The 24,471-nt window shown below is 42.2% G+C and overlaps 1 protein-coding gene across 1 annotated transcript; it reads right to left on the bottom strand.

Annotated features, from left to right (window-relative positions):
• Positions 1-511: 511 nt before the first annotated feature.
• On the bottom strand, positions 512-22,551 carry tmem116 (transmembrane protein 116). Its single transcript, XM_056287009.1, has 11 exons — positions 22,471-22,551; positions 21,549-21,595; positions 21,107-21,170; positions 20,073-20,201; positions 11,943-12,047; positions 6,853-6,902; positions 6,197-6,280; positions 5,530-5,665; positions 4,236-4,380; positions 2,832-2,911; positions 512-1,641 (listed from the first exon to the last, which is right to left on the bottom strand). Exons 1-11 carry the CDS (start codon positions 22,549-22,551, stop codon positions 1,321-1,323), a joined length of 1,242 nt encoding a protein of 413 aa, XP_056142984.1. The 3' UTR covers positions 512-1,320.
• Between the last annotated feature and the right edge of the window lie 1,920 nt (positions 22,552-24,471).

The raw sequence follows: 24,471 nt of genomic DNA on the forward strand, positions 1-24,471 counted from the left end.
TCACTTACACTCCGCTGTATGATCTTCTTAACAGTCTGCATAGCTTTGTGTTTGTTTCCCAGTGTGGTCAGATATTAATTCCTGTCACCACATGTTAGCATACGGTCCCTCTACTTTTCTTTCCATTGAGGTACTGGTGAGTTGGAAATTTGTCCCATTTACACTGTTGGCAGAACAACCAAATGCATCTCTGACCACCGTCCGGGGTGGGTTAGGTGATCGATCACCTTATCAATTACTTTCATCCGTGTATATAGTGAGTTCTAACTTGATCTAATGATGATCTAAATTAATGCATGCAGATCGCCTATGTGCATGTCTCCATCCAGACAGGAACAGATTCATTGTGCTCTATCTCTTTATGGCCTTCATGTTCCCGGGGCTGGGACATAAAGGACCAGTTATTACATTCTCTGTTCAAATGTAAATTCAGCCAAAATTAAAGGTGAACTATACAAGACTAATAGAGAAAACACTGACAAGGTTCATTTGGAAAAAAATGTTTTGCAATTTTATTTTCTATATAGGAAAAAATGTTTCCCTAAGATTCAAGTGTTTCTTAATGTCTTAACCCTACTGAGGATGTTGTTCAGTCCAATGAGTGCAAGTGGGTGGGGGTCAAAAGTAGGTGAGGAGCTACTTCACAGCCAATAAAATACACTTTGAGCTGAATGATGGGACAAAAATACGGTGTGTGGGTTGGTCTATTGAGGATAATTTGTTATGTATTGTGTCATTGTACCCTTAAAATTGATAGACAGACAGAAAGACAGAACACCAACTCAAATAATGCAACAAAATTCTTTAACAAATTTGCTAAAAATGATCTATGAGGATGAACTATTAACCCAGATCAATTGCAACACAAGAGGAAGTTCATTGTTGAACCTTTTCTGGCTAAATGCCCGAAGAGGTTTGAAGTCCAACAGATGTCCCATGCCATGAAGCCTCATTCCCACGCAGAGCCCGTAACATGTCACGACTTCTCTGTCGGTGACATGTGAAGGGGCTTCAGGGATTTTCTGCACGGTTGGGCGAAGTCGCGCTGCTGGAATCACGTCACGCTAGAATGCCTCCAGAAATTCCCCTAGATGATGCGGAGTCTTCAGAAAAACCACTGGTAACATCTGAGAGGCTGTGGTTTGTGACTTGGACTGACATCTGCTATAATCATTGCCTCAATCCTTTCAGTTTTAAAACCAACACAGAGGATGTCACGCCAAGTATCACTTCAACATCTTTTTTCCACATCCTGTTTCAGCAACTGCATATGCTCTTGGTGTGAATCCCCCTCTCCTTCCCTTTTTCTGCCTTGCTGGTTCAAGAGCAGCTGTCAGCATCGCCCATTCTCTTCTTGGGAGGAACCCGGGTGCTTTCCCTTGTAGTGAAAATAAAATCCGATACCGCCCATGACGCCTGTTCAGCTCTGGTTTGTTTGTCACAAGACATGACTGTTGGTCCGTGGTGTGGTGGTGTGTTCCTATCCAGTAGGGTTTGGTAGCTTTTCTTCTGAGACTGGAGAAGTGGCGTCTGTGTGTCCACATCCTTGGAAGAAGTCCTCTTGCTGGCCGAGCGGAAGAGTCTGTTTGTCCATCCGTAGACCAGACAGTTAAGGAAGCCCTGAGACCTAGAGGTGACGGCCTGCCACGGGACAAGAACGAACCAATTTTATTGCAAAGTAACAGAACGTAGAGGGCATTAAATTGACATGTCTTGATGCAGCTCAATAATCCAGGTAAGGAAATCAGAGAAAGGTGAATCAGTTCATCTGGACACAACTTTTATTGACAGATAGGTTTCATCACTCATCTAAGTGACCTCTAAAGTCTCAGCTGACTGCAGGTATCCCCAAATATGGGTGTGACCATTGACTTGAGTTACAATGGTGTGTCAATGTACAATGTGTACTACTCACAGAGGATTGGGAAATAGTTGCAATCACAGCATTGTGAGTTGGTGACAAACGAACTCTTAGCCACCCTGCCCTCCCCAAATGCAATCATTGGTTTGGGTCGTTATGCCATTGTATTGTTTATAAGGGTGGGGATACCTGGAGTCAGTTGAGACTGAAGAGGTCACTTAGATGAGTGATGAAACGTCTCTGTCAATCCAGATGAACTGATTCAACCTTCTGTGATCATTAAATTGACAGTTTGACCTAAAGCATCCTCTAATGAAATTGGTACAGAGCTTGCAAAGTTAGAGTATCTGTGAATTTTCTCATTCATCCAGGTCATAGTTATCCAAAGGAATTGAATCAAGTGCAACTGGACCCGGTTATATATCCGTGAAGACATTTCGCCTCTCATCCAAGAGGCGAAATGTGCCTTTCTGACTAGACCAAGCTACTCTGACTAGCTTGGTCTAGTCAGAAAGGCACGAACTGATGAAGCCTCTTGGATGAGAGGCGAAACGTCTTCACGGATAGATAACCAAGTCCAGTTGCACTTGATTCAATTCCTTTGGACAAAGTTAGAGTGGGTTTCTTTTCTTTTCTTTTTTTTGTAACATTAGCATCCAACCTAGTCACATTTCCTGAATGTGCAAACTTACAATGAAATTTGATTTAACTGGTCTCTCAGACATGGCATTGCATTCTTACACACATGGTACAGGGAAAACCGAACCTCTAAAATACAAAAAAAAAGTACAATCGGACATACAGACATACATAGTGCAAGGACAACAGGACCTGACATACAATGCAGAACATTCCATGGGAAAGGGCACTACACAAAAAAACCCTAACCCCCCACCCCCCAAAAAAATCTTGAGAACAGACTTTAAATAGATGTACATGGCTGACAGAGGTAACACATGTGTATGTGTACCTGGGCAATGTAAATGATGACTCCAGCCAGTCCATGCAGAGCTGTGGGCCAGTACAGCTTCATCACCGCCAGGTACACTGCTGCAGGGAGGGCAGAGAAAACATGCAGCTTCACATCCACCTCCTTTAAAATACCAGATGATCATCTAAAATACCAGACCATCATCTAAAATACCAGATGATCATCTAAATACCAGACCATCATCTAAAATACCAGACGATCATCTAAAATACCAGACCATCATCTAAAATACCAGATGATCATCTTAATACCAGACCATCATCTAAAATACCAGATGATCATCTAAAATACCAGACCATCATCTAAAATACCAGACCATCATCTAAATACCAGACCATCATCTAAAATACCAGACCATCATCTAAAATACCAGACCATCATCTAAAATACCATATGATCATCTAAATACCAGACCATCATCTAAAATACCAGATGATCATCTTAATACCAGACCATCATCTAAAATACCAGATGATCATCTAAAATACCAGACCATCATCTAAAATACCAGACCATCATCTAAAATACCAGATGATCATCTAAATACCAGACCATCATCTAAAATACCAGATGATCATCTGGATCATCACAGCTAAGCAGGTTACTTCGGTTGTTTTAATGAAGAGATAAAAAAACGACAAGCAAAATAACAAAGATGTTTCATCAATTCAAATCGTGTCAAAATAGAAACTGGCTATATCTAAATGCACAACAAAATTCCAATATTCACATCATTAATAATTAATGGTCTGTAGAAAACCAAACCTATGGGAAAAAATTGTTACCATAGATGAATAAGTTTTTAGCAGGAGTAAGTATAATTCAATTGAAACGTGTCAACTTTAGTTGACTATTTAGTTCAGAAACGTGATGGTCTTCATTGAGGCAATTTGTTTTTCATCTTAAAAACAACTACAACCTCCTGCATCCAACACACACTTAAAGTAGAAGTTGAATTACCTGACACGATGCAGAATACTGTACAATGCACAGACTCAATCTTTACAGTTGTGTAAAAGTGTTTTTTACACAACTCGTACCGTCTCATTTCTAGTCAGGTTAATATCGTGCAGGTAAACAGTCATTTGTTCAGCGGGGTCATTGCTCTGCTGAAAGCTGCAGACAGCTGGAGAATAAAGCCTCACGACAGCACGCATCCTCCTTCAATCGGCTGCGATGTTTCAGTCAACCTACAAAATCGGGGCGGGTGGAGCAAACCACTTGCACATCAGTACAAAAAGACAAAACCTTCCACCGACGACTGCTTTCATCAAGCAGCTGCTGGAGACTGCTGTTCTACTGGGCAGCTCCCAGGCGTGAGCGCGAAAATGGATGGACCTGAAAATGATGAATGGTGAAATAATAAAAGATTAAATCGTGTACCTGGACCCCAGCAGAGGACAAAGACAGATGGGTAGAGGAACATCCGTCTGTCCATGAGACGGAAGGACGCCCACTGCCGGTCACCAAGGTAACCAGCCGACGTCACTATGCGCCTGTAAAGATGACGGGCTTTTCCCAGGAACATCTGGGCCAGATGAGGAGACATTTTAAGAAAGAGTAGATGAGCTGAAATGGAGGTAACTCATGCACAGGAACTCACGTCTCTTCATCATTATTTAAAGAAAGAAAGGCGAAAGAAGAAGAAAGACACCTTATTGTGTCATTGTATTCTTACAATGACATGTCTCTTTTGCATTTAACCCATCCTATTGTATAGGAGCAGTGGGCAGCTGCAGCGCCCAGGGACTAACTCCAGTTCTTCTTTCCATTGCCTTGCTCAGGGGCACAGGCAGGAGTATTAACCCTAACATGCATGTCTTTTTGATGGTGGGAGGAAACCGGAGCACCTGGAGGAAACCCAGGCAGACATGGGGAGAACATGCAAACTCCACAAAAAGAGGACCTGGGACGGTCTGGGGTTCAAACCCAGGACCTTCTTGCTGTGAGGCAACAGTGCCAACCATTGGGCCACCATGCTGCTCGTTAAAAACTGGTTGGCCACAAAGGGTTTTTGAGCTAAAAGCAAAGAGCGACTTACAAACAACGGTAGAATAATCGAACAGATGCAGCCAAAACCTTTTCACTTTGAACTCGCCCTCAGATAAAGCAAATTGTATTGATTTTTTCTCCCAAATTGAAATTTAGGCAATTACCCCACTCTTCCGAGTCATCTCGGTCTCTGCTCCATCCCCTCTGCTGATCCGGGGAGGGCTGCAGACTACCACATGCCTCCTCCGATACATGTGGAGTCGCCAGCCGCTTCTTTTCACCTGACAGTGAGGAGTTTCACCAGGGGGACGTAGTGCGTGGGAGGATCACGCTACTCCCCCCAGTTCCCCCTCCTCCCTGAACAGGCACCCTGACCGATCAGAGGAGGCGCTAGTGCAGCGACCAGGACACATACCCACATCTGACTTCCCACCCGCAGACACAGCCAATTGTGTCTGTAGGGACGCCTGACCAAGCCGGAGGTAAAATGGGGATTCGAACCGGTGATCCCTGTGTTGGTAAGCAACGGAATAGACCGCTACACCACCTGGACGCCCAGTTGTATAGAATTTTAATTTCCAAAATATGCCCTATAAATAAAATTTGATTGTTGAAGACAGTTTGTCGATCATTTCCCATGTGGATGGTTGCGGAAAATACTGAACTTTAAGTTTTGTTAACTCACCATGATTCCAGAGAGAGTGAAGAGGAAGGTAGTGAGGAAGACCGTGACATGGTAGGTGTGAAGACGGCTGCAGTCTCTACGCTTGTCTCCCCACCCTGCGTCCAGGTACAGTGCCTCCGTGTGCATCAGGAGACATCTGAGACGTATGGAAAACGTTGAGGGTCATAACACTTCATAAAATATGGCAGTAAAAACATACATCTTTCTCTGCCTGAGTTGCTCCCATCTTCTGTTGTGAAACAAAAACAAAAAAATTGTTTGCACTTGACATGACTCTGTCCCATCTCATTCTCCCCTTATAGTTTACTTCCATCTCTCTCCCCGTCACTTCTCTACCATTCATAATCGTGAATGGCTATCTGAGTGCTCCGGCCTGCCTGTGTTACCCTCTTCCTGAAAATCTACTGTTCGACAGCCCTGAATGAGCCATTCTCCAGTGGAAATACTCAGGAGCCAACCACAGAAGACTGTGGTTATACTGGAAAGCTCACAGTGGTCAACAGTAGGAGACAGCAGTTGTACTGGGGAGTTTCCATTTGCGCAGGTGTGGAACCGCGTGGTGTGAAGCAGGCAGTGAACAGAATAAAACAAAAAAAGTGTGAGAAGATTCAAACAGAAGTGACAGGTATATGGAGTAGTGAATTAAGCATAAACGTGTTCTTCTGACCGGTAGGGTTGACTGAAGTTGGCGTAGCAGTGGCTTAGGTTTCCTTCTATCAATACTGGAGTCATCAGCAGGACAGGGACAAGCCTGCAAGCAAAAAGAGATGAGCAGAGAGCCACGTTGGTGGTTTGCATGTTTAATTTCCCTCGTGAGGAAAGTTGTCTTTAAGAGGAACTGCGTGTGAACTGCAGGTGAAAACCATGTGTCTGTCATTTCACTCATCCATAGGATGTCTGCTGAAGTAATTGTTCCACTAGCAGTGCCGTCACCATTAGCTGACAGCTTCTTTAAACCCAACAGTTTTCTGTAACTACTAAGGTGCTACTGAATCATCAGAAACCTCATCAGCAAAGTATTATGGGAAACTTAGAGCAACTGACAGACCTGGGACAGCATAATATTTCTTGCGAGACTGATTAATAATGAACATGGTTTGGTTTTAAGCACATTCATGCTAAAGCTGGTTGAATGGCTGTTAGGCACAAATGTCCACCTTTCTTGCAAGAGGGAAAAGCTACTGGAGAGTTAATCATATTTAACAATAACACAATGAATGAATGAAACGGTGCCAAAGAGCAGAAGGGATGGAAAGGTGATCACACATTCATGCACAGGTTCACAGAAATGCAGTTTTCTGAATAATGGCATTGATAACTCACCCTGAAAGTGATGCAGTGATTTTGCTGGCAGCAGTCAGTCTGCTGGAGGGCTGCAGTGTGAAGATGTATAGATAAGAATGACGGCAGCTGACATGAACCAGCGGAAACTAAATCCAGCAGTTCAACTGAGAGCAAATTAACAGTAAGAGAAGTGATCTGTGGAGTCAAGCTACACTTAGTTTGGCCAGAAATTACTCACAGCAACGTTTAAAGCAGTTCCAGAAAGTTGAATCAGTTCATCTGAACACAACTTTCATTGACAGAAATGTTTTACCACTCATCTAAGGGCCCAGACACACCAAACCGACATCAGAGAACTAGCGGTGACGAAGGCCGACTGCTGCGTCGCCTCATGTCGCCTGCGTCTGGGCCAAAAAGTAGCACTTGTACACACCGCAAAGACCCCCCCCCCATACAACTCTTTATGAACACAACAGATTTAGCATACAGAGGACAGTATACAGAACGAACATAAATAACAAAGGATCCAGGGGTACATCACATTCCATTACATAAAGATATTAAAAGACATACATGAATTAAAAGTTTTGACAGCCTTTTTGTTTGTAGAAAAAGAAATAAATTTTACATACTGTTCAATGTCCTTCAAGAAAACAACAAAAAAAGGGTTTTTTTGTTTGTTTGTTTGTGAATTTGCTTTTGTGAATATAACATCTTGCCAATATTTTAACAGATTTATTATGAAAAAATATTTGTTACCTTCTTTGGCGTGTTTAAAGAAACCAAATACTACATCCTCCCATAATAAACAAAGTCTTTGAAAAGATGATCAATGATAAATCTGCAAAGGTCTTGCCAGAATTTCTTGGTGTGAGAATGGTGCCAAAATAAGTGTAACCAACAGTGTTTCTGGATGTTCACCACAGAAAGAACAGTTCATGTTTACAACTCTTTTAAATTTCTGCATGTAGTGATTGGCGGGATAATACTTATGAATGATTTTAAAGGACACCTCTTTAATGTTATTTGTGATTAGGTACTTATGTGGAAGCATCCAGACCTTCTTCCAGCGTATGTCATGTACAAACCGGTTCCAATATGCCGTGACATATGGGATAGAGACAACATATCTTTGAAATAGGGCACGTATGGCTCTATTATTATTTTGGGGACGCAATGAAAAGCAAATCATACCTACTGCAGAGTCAGCTGGATCAGGGACAGAAGGGTATCTGGGTGCAGGATTAGCTGCATTTCTGAAAAGCATTTGGGTACCAGTTGGAATGGCATCAAAAAATATCGCAAATTTTTTGGGGGTTACTGGGAAATTATATGTAGATAACAATTCTTTGTAAGAGAGTAAAAGCCCCTCTCTACTGAACAGCTGACCCACCAGTAGAATTCTGGTTTTTAACCCATTTTTCTAAGAAGAGTGATTTCAGAGATTCCAGTGTGTATATCAGGGACCAAGCTAGAAGGACCTGCTTATGAAATTCAGATCATTTTACAGGGAGTCTGTCTATACTATAATTACAAGTTAAAACAAAGCTCAGGCCACCAAAATGAGAGAAAATGTTACGGGGAATAAAATTCCAGAGTGAAGTGGGGTTTTTTTAAGAAAATGCTCCGCACAGTTAATTTTAAATGTGTTATTTAGGGTAGTGAAATCCAGGAAATTAAGCCTTCCAGATTCGTAATTATACTTTTTTTACACAATGTATACGGTTTTTCCAGATATAGTTAAAGAGCATACAGTCAATAGCCTTACTGATTGTACTGTCAAGATGTAAGGAGAAAGCTGCATATGTGAGCCTGGACATTCCCTGAGCTTTAGTAATCAGGACTCTACCTTTCCTTGCAGCCAATGTTTTAGTTTCTTTTGAGTTTTTTCAATAATAGGGGTAAAAATATCTTAATTTTTGGTCTTTAGAAATGAAGAGGTCCAAATATGTAACCTCCTTTATCACAGGGATATTGCAAATTATATGTATATCAGTCATTTATTGCTAGCTGTTCACATTTTTTTATATTCAAACAGAAGTCGTTAATTATATCAAGAGCAATGGGTATCTGACTTGCATCTCTTTAAAAAAGTGTGGTATCATCAGCCAGTTGAGTTATAATAATATAGCTACCAGCTATGGAGAAGCCTTGTAAGTTACTGTTGATTATATGGGTTGCAAGAATTTGGGTACTAAGCAAAAATATATGTGGTGAGATCGGGCATCCCTGTCAAATGCCACGTTTCAGGTCAAATCTAGGAGTTGTGCTGTGTTTCATTTTAATTGAGCTATTTCCGTTAGCATACAAGGTTTTAATTGCTTAATTGCCAAATTTGGTGGGCGATATATCGAATATACTCGATGTATCGCGGCTTGCTCTACGTGTGATGTATTAAAGGCCTATATCGCCAACATCAAGTACAAATGGCACTTTCCCATACACACACATACTCACCCGCCCATCCCCGAACCAGACTAATCTCCTGGGTGAGTGTGTGATGTGGGTGAGGCGCGTATTGAATCTGGAGTGAACAGGGAAAGGGGGATCGGGGGAGAGGGACAGAAGGGAAATACCGAAGCGAGTTCAACGTTAAGTTAAACGTATCGAGTTCTTTTTATACAGTATATAGTCGAGTTCGGAAACGGTGATGGAAGATGGAGGCGGATGAATTATCCATCATCTGGCAGTGGTTTGGATAATACAAGGAAGATGTTGAACAAACAGCGGTTATATGCAAAATATGCAGCAAATCCACTGCCACAAAAAGCAGCAGTGCCACGAATCTGATTCGCCATTTGAAATGCCCCCCACTACAAAATGAAGAATGCCTGAGACTCCACATGTGCACATCAATAGCCACACCAAACAAAACACCAAAGCAAACAGAACCAGAAGCAAATGACTTCAGCGGCTTTGTTTTCCAAATCAGTACCATACGACAAAAAAAGTCCAAAATGGAAAGAAATCACGGCCGCAGTAATACATTACATCGCCAAAGACATGGCCCTGGTTAGTGTGGTTGAGAGGGCCGGATTCAAAAAACTCATTAATACTCTTGATCCAAAGTATGTATTGCCTAGTCACTGATTCTCTTGCTGAGAAAGCTCTACCAGAGTTGTACATTTCAGTGAGAGAAAGTTGGCCCACCGGCTAACAAATGTGACCTACTTCTCCACAACTACCCACTTGTGGTCCAGCAGAACGTGTGAACCATATCCCGGAGGACCATACAGGCGAGATAATCACACAAGACTTGCAAGATGCACTCATGTCATGGAGCTTAACAGAAGCTCGCCAAGTGTGCATCACCACCGATAATGGGGCTAACATAATCAAAGCTGTGAGCTTCAACATGTGGACAAGACTGCAGTGTTTTGGCCATTGGCTGCACCTTGCGATTGGTGAGTATTTGTCTGGCCCTAGGGATCAACAATGGTATAAAGAGTTGGGTTCAAACCCCGGGGTAGTCCAACCTTGGGGGTCATTCTGGGTGGTCTTCTGTGTGGAGTTTGCATGGTCTCCCCATGTCTGCGTGGGTTTCCCCCGGGTGCTCCGGTTTCCTCCCACAGTCCAAAGACATGTAGGTCAGGTGAATCGGCCATACTAAATTGTCCCTTGATGTGTGTGTGTGTGTGGGGGGGGGTGGCTGTGATGGTCTGGTAGCCTGTCCAGGGTGTCTCCCCACCTGCCGCTCAGTGACTGCTGGGATAGGCTCTAGCATCCCGCAGCTCTACTTAGGATAAGCGGCTTGGATAATGGCTGGATAATATAAGTTTAGACTGTCAGTTTAGACAAAAGAGGTCACTTAGCTGAGTGATAAAACGCTTCTGTCAATACATGTTGTGTCCAGATGAACTGATTCAAGCTTCTTTGAGTTCCTGCATGCATCAAGACATTTAAAGCAGTTGTAGCATAAAAGGTTAATGCGCAGACATCCTCCCATCTTGATTTGCTATTATACTTGTGGCATTTACATTTAGGAACAGGAATTATCCCTTGTGTTGTCCACACATTCAGTATACTACCCTTATCTTAAGGGTCATTTATGACCCGCCTTCATTAAACCTCTAAATTCAAATCAAAATCAAATCAATTTTATTTGTATAGCCCAATATCACAAATTACAAATTTGCCTCAGTGGGCTTAACAGCAACACGACATCCTGTCCTTAGACCCTCTCATCGGATAAGGAAAAAACTCCCTAAAAAAACCCTTTAACAGGGAGAAAAAATAGGAAGAAACCTCAGGGAGAGCAAATTAAATTAAAGCAACTTAATTTAATTTTAAACCCCAAACCTATTTTGCGCGAAGAAACAACCTGTCATTCATCACAACCTTTGTGATTATCTGGGTTTTCCCTCTTCACAGTGCAGAAAGACTGCACAGTGGACGGTACCCGTTTTTATAGGGTCAAACATGACCCAAATATGTCTTAGGGTCAGAAATGACCCTAAGACAATCTTAGTACTCTAGTGGTGTACAGCTTTCATGGAAATATGAACAAAAACAATGTTTCACTTTTCCTAATGTTGGGGTCGCTCAAAGAAAAGTCATCAAATTTCATGTTGAAAAAAAGATCATTTACTCATGATCATGACTTCCCTGTGTAGTTAGACGGCACTGACAATGCTGGGGATGGGGGCTTTATTGCTATATGCTGCTTCACAGACAGAGCATGGCACTAGTACTGCACTCATACTGCAAGACTGTCCAATAAATTGCATATAATGGACCAGAATGAATCTATATAAGTTCTGACCTTGCAAGCAACACAATTTCATCATTTGATGGCATCATTTGGCTCTCATGGTGATAGGATGGTACATTGAGAGCAGCTCTGACAGAAGAGCGAAACTAAAGTGGTTTTTGTCCGACGGAGTTGAATCAAGTGCAACTGGACTTGGTATATATCCGTGAAGACGTTTCGCCTCTCATCCAAGAGGCTTCCTCAGTTCGTGCCTTTCTGACTAGACCAAGCACGAACTGAGGAAGCCTCTTGGATGAGAGGCGAAACGTCTTCACGGATATACTATACCAAGTCCAGTTGCACTTGATTCAACTCCTTTGGATAACCATGACCTGGATGAATGAGAACATTCACAGATAAAGTGGTTTTTGTATTTTACCTGGACAGGGAATCCATTTATACTGCAGTGCATCTTCCTCCTGATTCCCGTATAGATTGTCCACACATAGTTCAGCGTGTAGAGGAAGGAGGACATGTACAGAATCTGTCAAGAGAAAAGGGAGCATATAGTGAAAGGACATTGGTAAGCTGCATTTGAAAGAAGGTTACAAAAGGACATCTCATTATACAACTTCTCAAAAAATCTCAACAGCAAATCCAAAAGATTTATTTTCCTTGTTAAACATATTCACTACATCCACTTTCCAGATGGAAACTTCCATCTTCCTCATGATGCTAATGATCATCTCGTCCTAAAGAGATGAAGGAACCGAACTCGCGCAGGATCGAGGGCTGGTGCATGAGAACAATGAAAGTAGGTCAGGAATGTCCCATGGTCTTTGCCTGGCTCTGGTTCTGCACCTCTATTCTCAGGAGGTGTCAGAGGGGATGGGATTTGACGCTCCACTTCATTCTGTTCTGCCCCAGTTCAAGAGAATCTGGACCAATCTAGGGCTTGTCTGGGCCAAAAATCTAATTCACCTCAGGTTATAATTTCCATTGAAACGCGTTCAGATGTGTGAGGTTTGCTTTGAGTTTCAACGAGCAATTTAACAACGGAAAAAAAAAGTTACTTTGAACAAGTTTATAAGTTACTGTCCTCGGCAGTTTGCAAAGAAGTAAGACAAGTTCTCTCCGTTCTATAAATAATGGAGACTGGAAATTCTTTCCTTGAAATAGGAAGTAAACATTATGGAATTAAGTCCCTTTCATGGTTCCTGCTTCAACTCAACTCAAAACTTTATTGCAGACTCAGGGTCCATTACAAAAAAAAACATGTAAAAAAAAATTTTTTTTAAAAAAGAGAGAGAAGAAAGAATATCCATCTATCCATCCATCTATTATCTGAACCACTCATCCTGCTCTCAGGGTCGCGGGGATGCTGGAGCCTATCCCAGCAGTCATTGGGCGGCAGGCGGGGAGACACCCTGGACAGGCTGCCAGGCCATCACAGGGCCCACACACACACACACACACACAAACACACATACACACAAATTCACACCTAGGGACAATTTAGTACGGCCAATTCACCTGACCTACATGTCTTCCCCTGACCTACATGTCTTCCCCTGACCTACATGTCTCCCCCTGACCTACATGTCTTCCCCTGACCTAAATGTCTTTGGACTGTGGGAGGAAACCGGAGACCCCGGAGGAAACCCACACAGACACAGGGAGAACATGTAAACTCCACACAGAGGACGACCCGGGTTGACCCACCAAGGTTGGACTACCCCGGAGCTCGAACCCAGGACCTTTTTGCTGTGAGGTGACTGCGCTAACCACTGCGCCACCGCATAAATAAATAAATTTTAAAAAATTAAGAATAAATAAAGATAAAAACCATGGGTAAAAGATAAACCCTAGACAATACATAAAGTAAACAGAATAAAATAACATAAAAGGAACAAATCAGTGTCTTATAAGGAGGCAGCTATACCAACATTACATTACATTACAGTCATTTAGCCGACGCTTTTATCCAAAGTGACTTACGATAAGTGCATTTAACGTAGGAAATCAGGAGAACTACTATAGTGAGGCAGCTTAGCATAGAAATTGTGCATTTTGTGATAAAAGCGTCAAACTTGGTACATATGTAGCTTAATATTTAAAAGAAATCTGGATATGGAGCCACTGAAAATTAACCCCGTAGTGGCCATGGCAGGCATGGACGTTAATAGATGCTTTTAGTATGGCTGTGGCCTCCCTAAATTTCATATCAGCCATTATGACAAGACAGAGGAGAATGTTACCTTTCCAGAGATACCAATATTATTGTTCTAGTCCAAACAAAACTAGAGATATGCCATTTTACATATCGGATATCACCAATGCATGTTGAAAAAGCTAAGTTCCCAGTCCCTTCTGAGACTTTACTTATCTATACACTCTGTATAGACATCTATACCTAAACACTCCTCTGTTCATCTATACACTAGTATAGACATCTATACCTAAACACTCCTCTATTCATCTAGACACTAGTATAGACATCTATACCTAAACACTCCTCTACTCATCTATACACTATGTATAGACATCTATACCTAAGCACTCCTCTATTCATCTATACACTCTGTATAGACATCTATACCTAAACACTCCTCTATTCGTCTATACACTCTGTATAGACATCTATACCTACACACTCCTCTATTCGTCTATACACTCTGTATAGACATATATACCTAAACACTCCTCTATTCATCTAGACACTCTGTATAGACATCTATACCTAAACACTCCTCTATTCATCTATACACTCTGTATAGACATCCATACCTACACACTCCTCTATTCACCTGTAAACTATGTATAGACATCTATACCTAAACACTCCTCTATTCATCTATACACTATGTATATCGACATCTATACCTAAACACTCCTCTATTCATCTATACACTCTGTATAGACATCTATACCTACACACTCCTCTATTCATCTATACAATCTGTATAGACATCTATACCTACACACTCCTCTATTCATCTATACACTATGTATAGACATCTATACCTACACACTCCTCTATACATCTGTACACTCTGTATAGACATCTATACCTAAACACTCCTCTATTCATCTATACACTATGTATATACATCTATACCTAAACACTCCTCTATTCATCTATACACTCTGTATAGACATCTATACCTAAACACTCCTCTACTCATCTATACACTCTGTATAGACATCTATGCCTAAACACTCCTCTATTCATCTATACACTATGTACAGACATCTATACCTACACACTCCTCTATTCATCTATACACTCTTTATAGACATCTATACCTAAACACTCCTCTATTCATCTACACACTCTGTATAGACATCTATACCTAAACACTCATCTATTCATCTATACACTCTGTATATACATCTATACCTAAACACTCCTCTATTCATCTATACACTCTGTATAGACATCTATACCTAAACACTCCTTTATTCATCTATACACTCTGTATAGACATCTATACCTAAACACTCCTCTACTCGTTTATACACTCTGTATAGACATCTATACCTAAACACTCCTCTATTCATCTATACACTCTGTATAGACATCTATACCTAAACACTCCTCTATTCATCTATACACTATGTACAGACATCTATACCTAAACACTCCTCTATTCATCTACACACTCTGGATAGACATCTATACCTAAACACTCCTCTATTCATCTACACATTCTGTATAGACATCTATACCTAAACACTCCTCTATTCATCTATACACTATGTACAGACATCTATACCTAAACACTCCTCTAGTCATCTGTACACTCTGTATAGACATCTATACCTAAACACTCCTCTTCTGTTGGTCAAGGTTTAGAACCAGCGACTGCAGGAAACAATACACAATTCAGTACTTCAACAGTATTTATTGTTTTTTTTTATCTACAAAAGTAACTATATCAACTTAGTTTTTTCAACATGCATTGGTGCCATCCGATATGTAAAATAGCATATCCCTAGAACAATAATATTGGTATCTCTGGAAAGGTAACATTCTCCTCTGTCTTGTCATAATGGCTGATATGAAATTTAGGGAGGTCACAGCCCCGCTAAAAGCGATATAATAACGTCCATGCCTGCCATGGCCACTACGGGGTTAATTTTCAGTGGCTCCATATCCAAATTTCTTCTAAACATATTACGCTACATATGTACCAAGTTTGACGCTTTTATCACAAAATGCACAATCCTTATGAATATTGGAGCTAAGCTGCCCCACTACTAGTCATCAGAGGTCATAAGTGCATCTTCTCTCTAAACAAGCATCTAAGAGCAAAACCAGTGTTAAAGTAAAAGCGCAAGAAAGATTTTTTTTAAATGAGTGAATACAATAAGTGCTAAGAGCAAGTAACAGGGTAGTAGTTCTTAAAGAGGAGAGTTTTCAACCTGTGCCGAAAGATGGGCAGCGACTCCGCTGTCCTGACATCAGTGGGGAGTTCATTCCACCACTGTGGGGCCAGGACAGAACAGAGCCGTGACCGAGTCGATCGGCAGCAGGGGCCTCTGAGCAACGGGGCCCTCAGGTGTCCTGAGGCAGCAGAGCGAAGTGGTCGGGCGGGGTGTAGGTCTTTACCATGGCCTGGAGATAGGAAGGAGCTGTTCCTTTTACTGCCCTGTAGGCTAGCACCGGAGTCTTAAACTGGATGCGAGTAGCTACTGGGAGCCAGTGTAGGAACATGAGAAGGGGAGTTGTGTGGGAGAACTTAGGGCGGTTGAGCACCAGACGAGCTGCAGCTTTCTGAACAAGCTCCAGAGGTCTGATGGCTGACGCCGGGGCACCAGCAAGGAGGGAGTTGCCATAATCCAGCCGGTACATGACCAGTGCCTGGATGAGCACCTGTGCCATCTCATCGGTGAGGGATGAGCGAAGCCTCCTGATGTTATAGAGGAGAAATCTGCAGGAGCAAGCAACCGATGCAACGTTTGCAGCAAACGACAGTTGGTCGTCCAGGATCACACCCAGATTCCTCGCAGTCCAAGTTGGCATCACCACAGTGTTGACAATGGTGATGGCCAGGTCAATTGTGATGACCAACGGTCCCACTGCCGGGATTGGTAGTGTGTGGCACTGAATCTTATATTAGTTAAACCCATGATGATTACATTATCAGAGTCATTGAGCCGGCAAATAAATGTATACATGAGAATTCTTAGAAGAGCCTGAAAGGTATTGACTCCTGCAACCACAAACATTTCACTTGCACTACACCATCTAGGTCTTTTTAGTAGTATTCTCATAGCATCATTTTAAGCTACTCGAAGCCTCTGTAAGCTTGCTTTTTTATAGATTGACCACAGATGTGCAGTATAAAGTGGTGTGCAATATGCTCTGAACAGAGACATCTTCACACTAACTGAACACATATCAGTGACAGTGTTTGCTTGTGCATCCATCATGCAGCATTGCCTATAAATATCATCATCGTCTGTCATTTGTTCAGTAATATAGTGCCCAAGATATTTCACCTTATTACATACCCCAAGATTATTATCAGACAATTTAAAATCAGGAAATGTTAGATAACTGACCTCTTTGGTTCTGCAGATCATGACAACACTCTTACTAGCATTGTATTTGATATCCTGCTCCACACCATACACAGAACATATATCAAGGAGCTGCTGGAGACCAGCGCTACAGGGACTAAGAATGACGAGGTCATCTGCATACATAATATGGTTCGCCAAGGTATTACCAGTCATGCACCCAGTGTTACAGGCTTTCAACTGCTGGGACAAATTATCAATATATAAATTGTAAAGAACTGGAGACAGAATTCCCCCTTGTCTGACACCATTGCTAACCCCAAATGGGGCTGAAACGCTATTACCCCATTTCACTTGCATAGTCTGGTGGGCATACCAATAATCCAGAATTCTCACAATGTATTTAGGCACCTCTCTTTGACTCAATTTAACAAACAGTTTTCTATGATTAACACGATCAAAAGCTTTGGAAGCATCAATAAAACACATAAGAACCGATGAGTTTTGGCCTCTGTATTTGTTGATAATTTCCTTTAAGGCATATATATATAAGTCAGTGCCATGTTTAGTTTTAAAACCAAACTGGTTATCCGTGGAGTTGATAAATATGCACTCTATCCAGCAGGATTCTTTCTAGGACTTCTGACAGTAGAGCTATAGGCCTGTAGTTCTCTAGGCTGCATACTTTACCAGCTTTGTCCTTAATGACTGGCATTATCAGTACAGACAACATTGAGTCTGGTAACAAGCCATGGATCATAAAGCTAATAAAACAAATAGCAAGGAGAGGCGCTATCCTCAAACTGGCATAATTAAGATTTTCAGCAGTAATATTGTAATGTCCGTAGACGCCTTGTCTTACTGACATAAGAATAATTCAAGAACGAGCCGACTTCGTAGGTTCTTAACTGTGTAGCTTTTACTAGCGTTCATCCGACATACAACCTTCATAACATGCGCTTCTAACTTCCTGTATACGTCACACGCACTGCACGTACACCCGTGATTAGGTCAAGTTAAACCCGTGACCTTTCATTCATTACAAATATGATCTAAGTCACTTGCTTTGTTAACGGACAGCTTGTCTATAGTTTGGTACACCTCATGTCACATGATCACCATTGAATCATCACTCTCAATATTACCCACCTTATACAGATCACTTTGGACATAGTTGAATAAAGCACCACAATACCGCCTTAACTCAGCAATATTGTCTGTGCCGGAGATACCATCAACAGTGCACGTGGAGATATTTTACACTTGTTGAGAGCTCTCACTTCTTTCCAAAAATTAGCAGGATTATTTCCTAGCAGCTTCTTAGCCATGGAGTCTGCCCTCATGGCATGCTCATTTTTACAAATGAAGCAAATGCCGTACTTGCATCTTGCATTAGTGTGCCATTAGTGTGCCATGCCTACTATTTGTGTTCAAGTTCAGGCCCTTGTCTTGGTCTGCCTGCCATAGCCCATAATTTAAAGCAGTTGTCACCAACCCTGCTCCTGGAGAGCTACCGTCCTATCGGTTTTCACTCCAACCCTAATTTAACACACCTGATTTTACTGATTACCTGCTTAACAAGCCCTTGATTAATTGAATCAGGTGTGTTAAATTAGGGTTGGAGTGAAAACTGGCAGGACTGTAGCTCTCCAGCAGCACGGTTGGCGACCACTGGTTTAAAGGCTTCACGGACTTCTTCATGATACCCAACTACATACTTGTTCCCACCAGGCCTGATGTTATGTGTCTTATTTCATTACTTATACTAGGGCTTACTACCTTCATACAGACCACTAACAATATCATCATACACGCAGCAGAGATCTCTCCTATGCCTCATATCCTTACAATTAATGTCTCTGCACATAACTGCATCTCTAAATAGATGTATATTACCCAAGGTTTCATGTACTCCAGCCACGATGTAGTGTGTTATGTATGTGAAAGTATTTGTAGGCAACATCACTTTGCTTGACAATATAAGATTATTATCTTGACAGAACTGAGCCATGTGATTAGCAAATAATGAATTCCTGTCTGAGATATCAGCATTCAAATCCCCGATGACATACACACTGGAAGAAGTATCTTGTATAAAGGAATTGATGAATGCAAGCCTATGTAAATATTCTTCCTCATTCTGCTGGCATTCATAGGGTGTATACACATTTAGGATAAAGAATTCCCTGTCATTGTGAGTAAACTGTATCGCAGTGCACCAGTCAACACCAAGCCTAACCACATTTATCCATGAGTCGAGCCTCTTATTCCATAGAATAGCCACACCCCCTGGTATCCTGCCTCTGACTATTCCCACGCCAAGGTCAGTTGTAGACTCCCCAACCCCATGAAAGCTCTTGCTTGTTTCATGCTATAAACTTTTGCAACTGATGTTTTAAAAAAAATGCAAAAGTGAATAAAAATCTTAGTTGAATCAACAGCTGTGAGTGGGTCAAATAGTTTCATGTCTGCATTTATGAAAGAAATGCCAGAAACATGTTTGACAGGACAGCAGAAAGGAACGCTCATCTGGGAAATACAAACTCTCCTTCAGTCCTGCCAGCTTCCACCCTGATCCATTATGGCTGATGATTTCAGTCCTGCTTGGATCAGATTCATTCAGTCCACCACATCCAGAGCAACTTTAAGAAGCTACAAGGCTCCAATACTGTAGGTCACATTTCTATATTTCTACATACCAGCACTTTGGAGAACAAGCCTTTTCTGAACTTCCTTATGGAATACCTCCTAAAAGCAAGAGAACTCAGCCCAGACTTATGAGTGTGGGTGCTCATCTGAAAGGCCAGAAATAAAGGTGCACACAGTGCTTTTTATGTAAAGAGGACTCTTCCCCACACCAGAACTCTAGACCAACCTGCCCAGTGTTTTGTTTTGTGTTTTTGGTTGTTCCGCTATTTGTTTACCTAAAGTCATTTCAGTGTCTTTAGTAAAGTTACCAAGTCTAAAATCACACATTGCAACACCAACTGCCCTGTAGAAGGTAACATCATTTGGAGTTTGGTCTCCTTTCTGCTGTGCTTACCTGCTCCACAGTGTGCAGTTGGTAGCAGCTGGCGTTTGTGACAAAGTCCCGAGTGAAGACAGCGGCTCCAACCAGCCAGCTGAGAGCCAACAGGAAGTCAGACACGCTGAGCAGGAACAGAGGCTGCAGCTGGAACACACAAACCTGTTACCATGCCGACACATCACCGCACACAGTCCTCCATCCATGTTACTGCAGTAACATGACGGAGGATGATATAGTAGATGATACCCAGAGCCACCTGCGGTAACACTCTCTGTGTAGGATGGGGTAATGTTGTAATACTGCATTGTAATATTGCTGCAACATTGTATAAGTAAAATGTAATCTGCTTTATCATTTTCACTCTCCAACACACAGACAACCACACAGATCTTAAGAATAAGGACACCTCTAACCTCATCTGATTTGGTGACCCAAATGTATCCCCATCTTTAAGGATTTCACCCCCAGCTTCAACATTAATCAGTTTGTCTACTGTAAGACAGTATTTTTCTTGCACTTGCATCTGTACCAACAATGCCAAGCTAAATTCATAGAGCATGTAATACACGTCTCTCTCTGTCCGTCTCTCTCTGTCTGTCTGTGTGTCTCTTTCTGTCTGTCTGTCAGTCTCTGTCAGTCTTTTTGTCCACCTCTCTCTCTCTCTGTCTGTCGGTCTCTGTCTGTTTGTCTGTCTGTGTCTCTGTCTGTCTGTCCATCTCTCTCTGTCTCTATCTGTCTGTCTGTCTGTCTGTTTGTCTGTGTGAGGTGAATTTGTGTTTATGTTGGGCTATGCAAGTAGAGTTGATGTAAGTTTGAAATTCTGTTTGTTGTCACAAATACTTGTTTAGACTGCTCAGTGTTTTTTTTCTGAAACTGTTTTCATTTTATGAGCAGGATTATAAAAAGATCATTATGTCTGAATATCAGCTGTTGGACTGGAATGTTGTCTGAATAAATGTACTTTGAAAAACATCTCTCTGTGTCTCTCGGTCTCCTTCATTGGAAGCAGGTTCAGTGAAGAAGTGTGAGGACAGCACACGTCTTCTCACCTCGGGTGTGCTGGCGAGTCTTTGGGACGTAATGTAAACCAAGATGGAGGTCGAGCCGAGAATGCTGCAAAGGAGCAGTGGTGCAAAAACAATGTCATCAAATTATTTCACATGTTGAGAGCAGCTTAACCCCTTTTTATTTCACAAATAAATCTGATTTTGTACTGATTTCACCCCAAGTAATTTTGTTTGGATCAATTAAGTTTTTTGTGTGTTTTATATACAATACAGGCTAAATCAAACTTGCCAATATACTTCTATGCAAATTTTCAACAAGCTAATAAAGTAAATGATAAGCCAATCAAATTAAGTGTATATTTAAACCTAATTAAGTTTTCCTGAGTATCTTGTAAACTATCAGTGATGTACACTCACTGGCTGCTCCATCCAGAGACATTTACACTGATTTATTTAGATATCGTGGGGACATGAACACACTGACCTCAGAACTGCCATCATGAGCTGAATCCACCTGACTGCTTCATACACCTTCAGACGAGACAAACAACTCCCATGAAACACTACAGCGGCTGTCACACATTTCTTTACACACACATAAAAAAAAAAATTTAAATAAAAAAATATATATATATGCGTAACCGGTTATTTTCTTGCCCGGTGCGGGATTCGATACGAAATGTACTGCACCACAAGGCGACATCACTAACCGCTCGGCTAAAGGGTCAACCGCGCTCGGTTAGTGATGTCGCCTTGTGATGCAGTACACCTCGTATCGAATCCCGCACCGGGCAAGAAAATAACCAGTTACATATATATATGTATAGTATATCAAACAAGCAAGCACACATTTACGAGAATTTAACGTCTTCTTCTCCTCAGAAGACTCCTTAGAAAATGAATCCATTGGGTTCAGTTACACGAGTAATTAGTCACCCGTCAATCACTCATAAATCACTCTGGCAACCTCACAGCCGAGAAAATTAACAGCCACTAAAATCTGAGTTTCATGTTTTCATCTTCCCGTCAAAAACCAAAGTATCCTGAGAGCAGGATGTCCAAATCGTGACACGCAAAGGCGTTTTGAAAACACAGCAGTCCCGTACTGACAAAACCGATACCCAGGCCCCTGGATCGCAGAGAGGCTGAATGAAAAACGTGGTTACACTTTATTTTTTCCTGGTAACGAGGTGGTAATTATCACGTAATTTCTCAGAAATAAGGTTGAAATTACCTTGTTATTTGGGTTAGGGTTAGCTGTAAAATTAGCTGTAAAAACTACCGCCCTATTACCAGGAAATTGCTAGGTAATTTCCAACAACTTTCACGAAATGATTAGACAAGACCTCTGAAGTTGTGTTGTGTCTGTCTGTCTGTTTCTGTCTGCACATCTGTCTGTTACTCACGCTGGTCCAGTCGACAGCTCCAGTCGTGTTCTGCTGGCTGCCGTTACAAAAGATCACCTCAGGACTTAATGCAGATGACATAGTGACGACCCACAACGCAAAACACTGCAATTCACACACACACACACACACACACGCACGCACGCACGCACGAAACCACAACCCAGAATGTGGTCTAAAGAACTAAATTAAGACAGCTGATGGATCTGGTCTTGATGACCATGTTATGGATGTCCCTCCTGCAAAGAACCCTTTATGTATCACATTTAACTCCGCCCACCTTTTCATGTCTCACTTAAGCAACGCCTCCCCGCCCGGAATGAGGTCTATGACAGGTCACTTTCCTTTTGAGCGACGGCTCGGCAACCTACTGCCAACTGAGGACACCTGCTGGTCAAGAAGAGGCGACACGCTCTCTCATTTTCAACCACCCATCCATCAATCACCCAAACCGCTTATCCTGCTCTCAGGGTCGCGGGGATGCTGGAGCCTATCCCAGCAGTCACTGGGCAGCAACACACACATTCACACCTAGGGGCCATTTAGTACGGCCGATTCGCCTGACCTGCATGTCTTTGGACTGTGGGAGGAAACCCACGCAGACACGGGGAGAACATGCAAACTCCACACAGAGGACGACCCGGGACGACCCCCAAGGTTGGATAATCCCAGAGCTTGAACCCAAGACCTTCTTGCTTTGAGGCGACCGCCCTAACCACTGCGCCACCGTGGAGATATGAAGTGGCCTCATATCGTATCTATCTATCCATTCATCCATACCTGCCTAAGCCAGTTCAGAGTTATGGTCTGGGTTGTATCTCAGAGTGCGCTGGGTGGAAGGCAGACAGACACCCTAGTCGCTAGACCACCAAAAGTCCAATACACACCATCCACACTCATGGGCAATTTATAGACTCAAATTCACCAATCATTCATGTCTTTGGATTGTGGGAGGAAACCAGACCCTCTTGCTGTGAGGTGACAGTGCTAACCACGAAGCCACCATGATGCCCAACCCTCATATTGTCAAGGAAATTATAAAGATGACAGCAAGCGGGCTGTAAAAACATGATATAACCAACACTAGCAGTGGTAGTGCCATGCTCTTCTAGCTATAGAAGGAATGAAACCTGCGAAGGGAGCAACTGTTGTGGCATAACGTTTTTGATTGTTTTGAAGATTTCGTGTTAAATTGTATTTGAAGAGTGAGACCAGACAATATGATTAGCAATATCGCTCTATAGGACGACATTACTGTGCATTTTGTAAAACAACTGTATGTCTACAGCTACATAAACTGTCTTCTTCTTTCGGCTGCTCCTGTTAGGGGTCACCACAGCGGATCATCTGTTTCCATCTCTTCCTGTTCTCTGCATCTCCCTCTGACACACCAACCACCTGCATCTCCTCTCTCACCACATCCATAAACCTCCTCTTTGGCCTTCCTCTTTTCCTCTTCCTTGGCAGCTCCATATTCAGCATCCTTCTCCCAATATACCCAGCATCTCTCCTCCACACATGTCCAAGCCATCTAAATCTAGCCTCTCTTGCTTTGTCTCCAAACTGTCCAACCTGAGCTGTCCTTCTAATATACTTGTTCCTAATCCTGTCCTTCGTCATCACTCCCAATGAAAATCTTAGCATCTTCAACTCTGCCACCTCCAGCTCCACCTCCTGTCTTTTCATCAGTGCCACTGTCTCCAAACCATACAACATAGCTGGTCTCACAACCATCTTGTAAACCTTCCCTTTAACTCTTGCTGGTACCCTTCTGTCCCAAATCACTCGACACTCTTCTCTCTCCACCCTGCCTGCACTCTCTTCTTCACCTCTCTTTTGCACTCCCCGTTACTCTGAACAGTTGACCCCAAGTATTTAAACTCATACGCCCTCCTCACCTCTACTCCTTGTATCCTTACTATTCCACTGTCCTCCCTCTCATTCACGCATATGTATTCTGTCTTGCTCCTACTTTCATTCCTCTTCTCTCCAGTGTATACC

The sequence above is a fragment of the Lampris incognitus genome, chromosome 9, assembly GCF_029633865.1.
Source record: "Lampris incognitus isolate fLamInc1 chromosome 9, fLamInc1.hap2, whole genome shotgun sequence".
In the NCBI taxonomy this organism is placed as follows: Eukaryota; Metazoa; Chordata; class Actinopteri; order Lampriformes; family Lampridae; genus Lampris; species Lampris incognitus.

Excerpts from the sequence above, each read along its gene's own strand:
- tmem116 (XM_056287009.1), bottom strand. The coding sequence starts at position 22,551 with ATGTCATCTGCATTAAGTCCTGAGGTGATCTTTTGTAACGGCAGCCAG. Across the intron at positions 5,666-6,196 it reads AACTTCAGTCAACCCTACCG|ATGTCTCCTGATGCACACGG; the intron begins GTCAGAAGAACA and ends CATACGTCTCAG. Across the intron at positions 2,912-4,235 it reads TGTCCTCTGCTGGGGTCCAG|CAGTGTACCTGGCGGTGATG; the intron begins GTACACGATTTA and ends CCCTCCCTGCAG.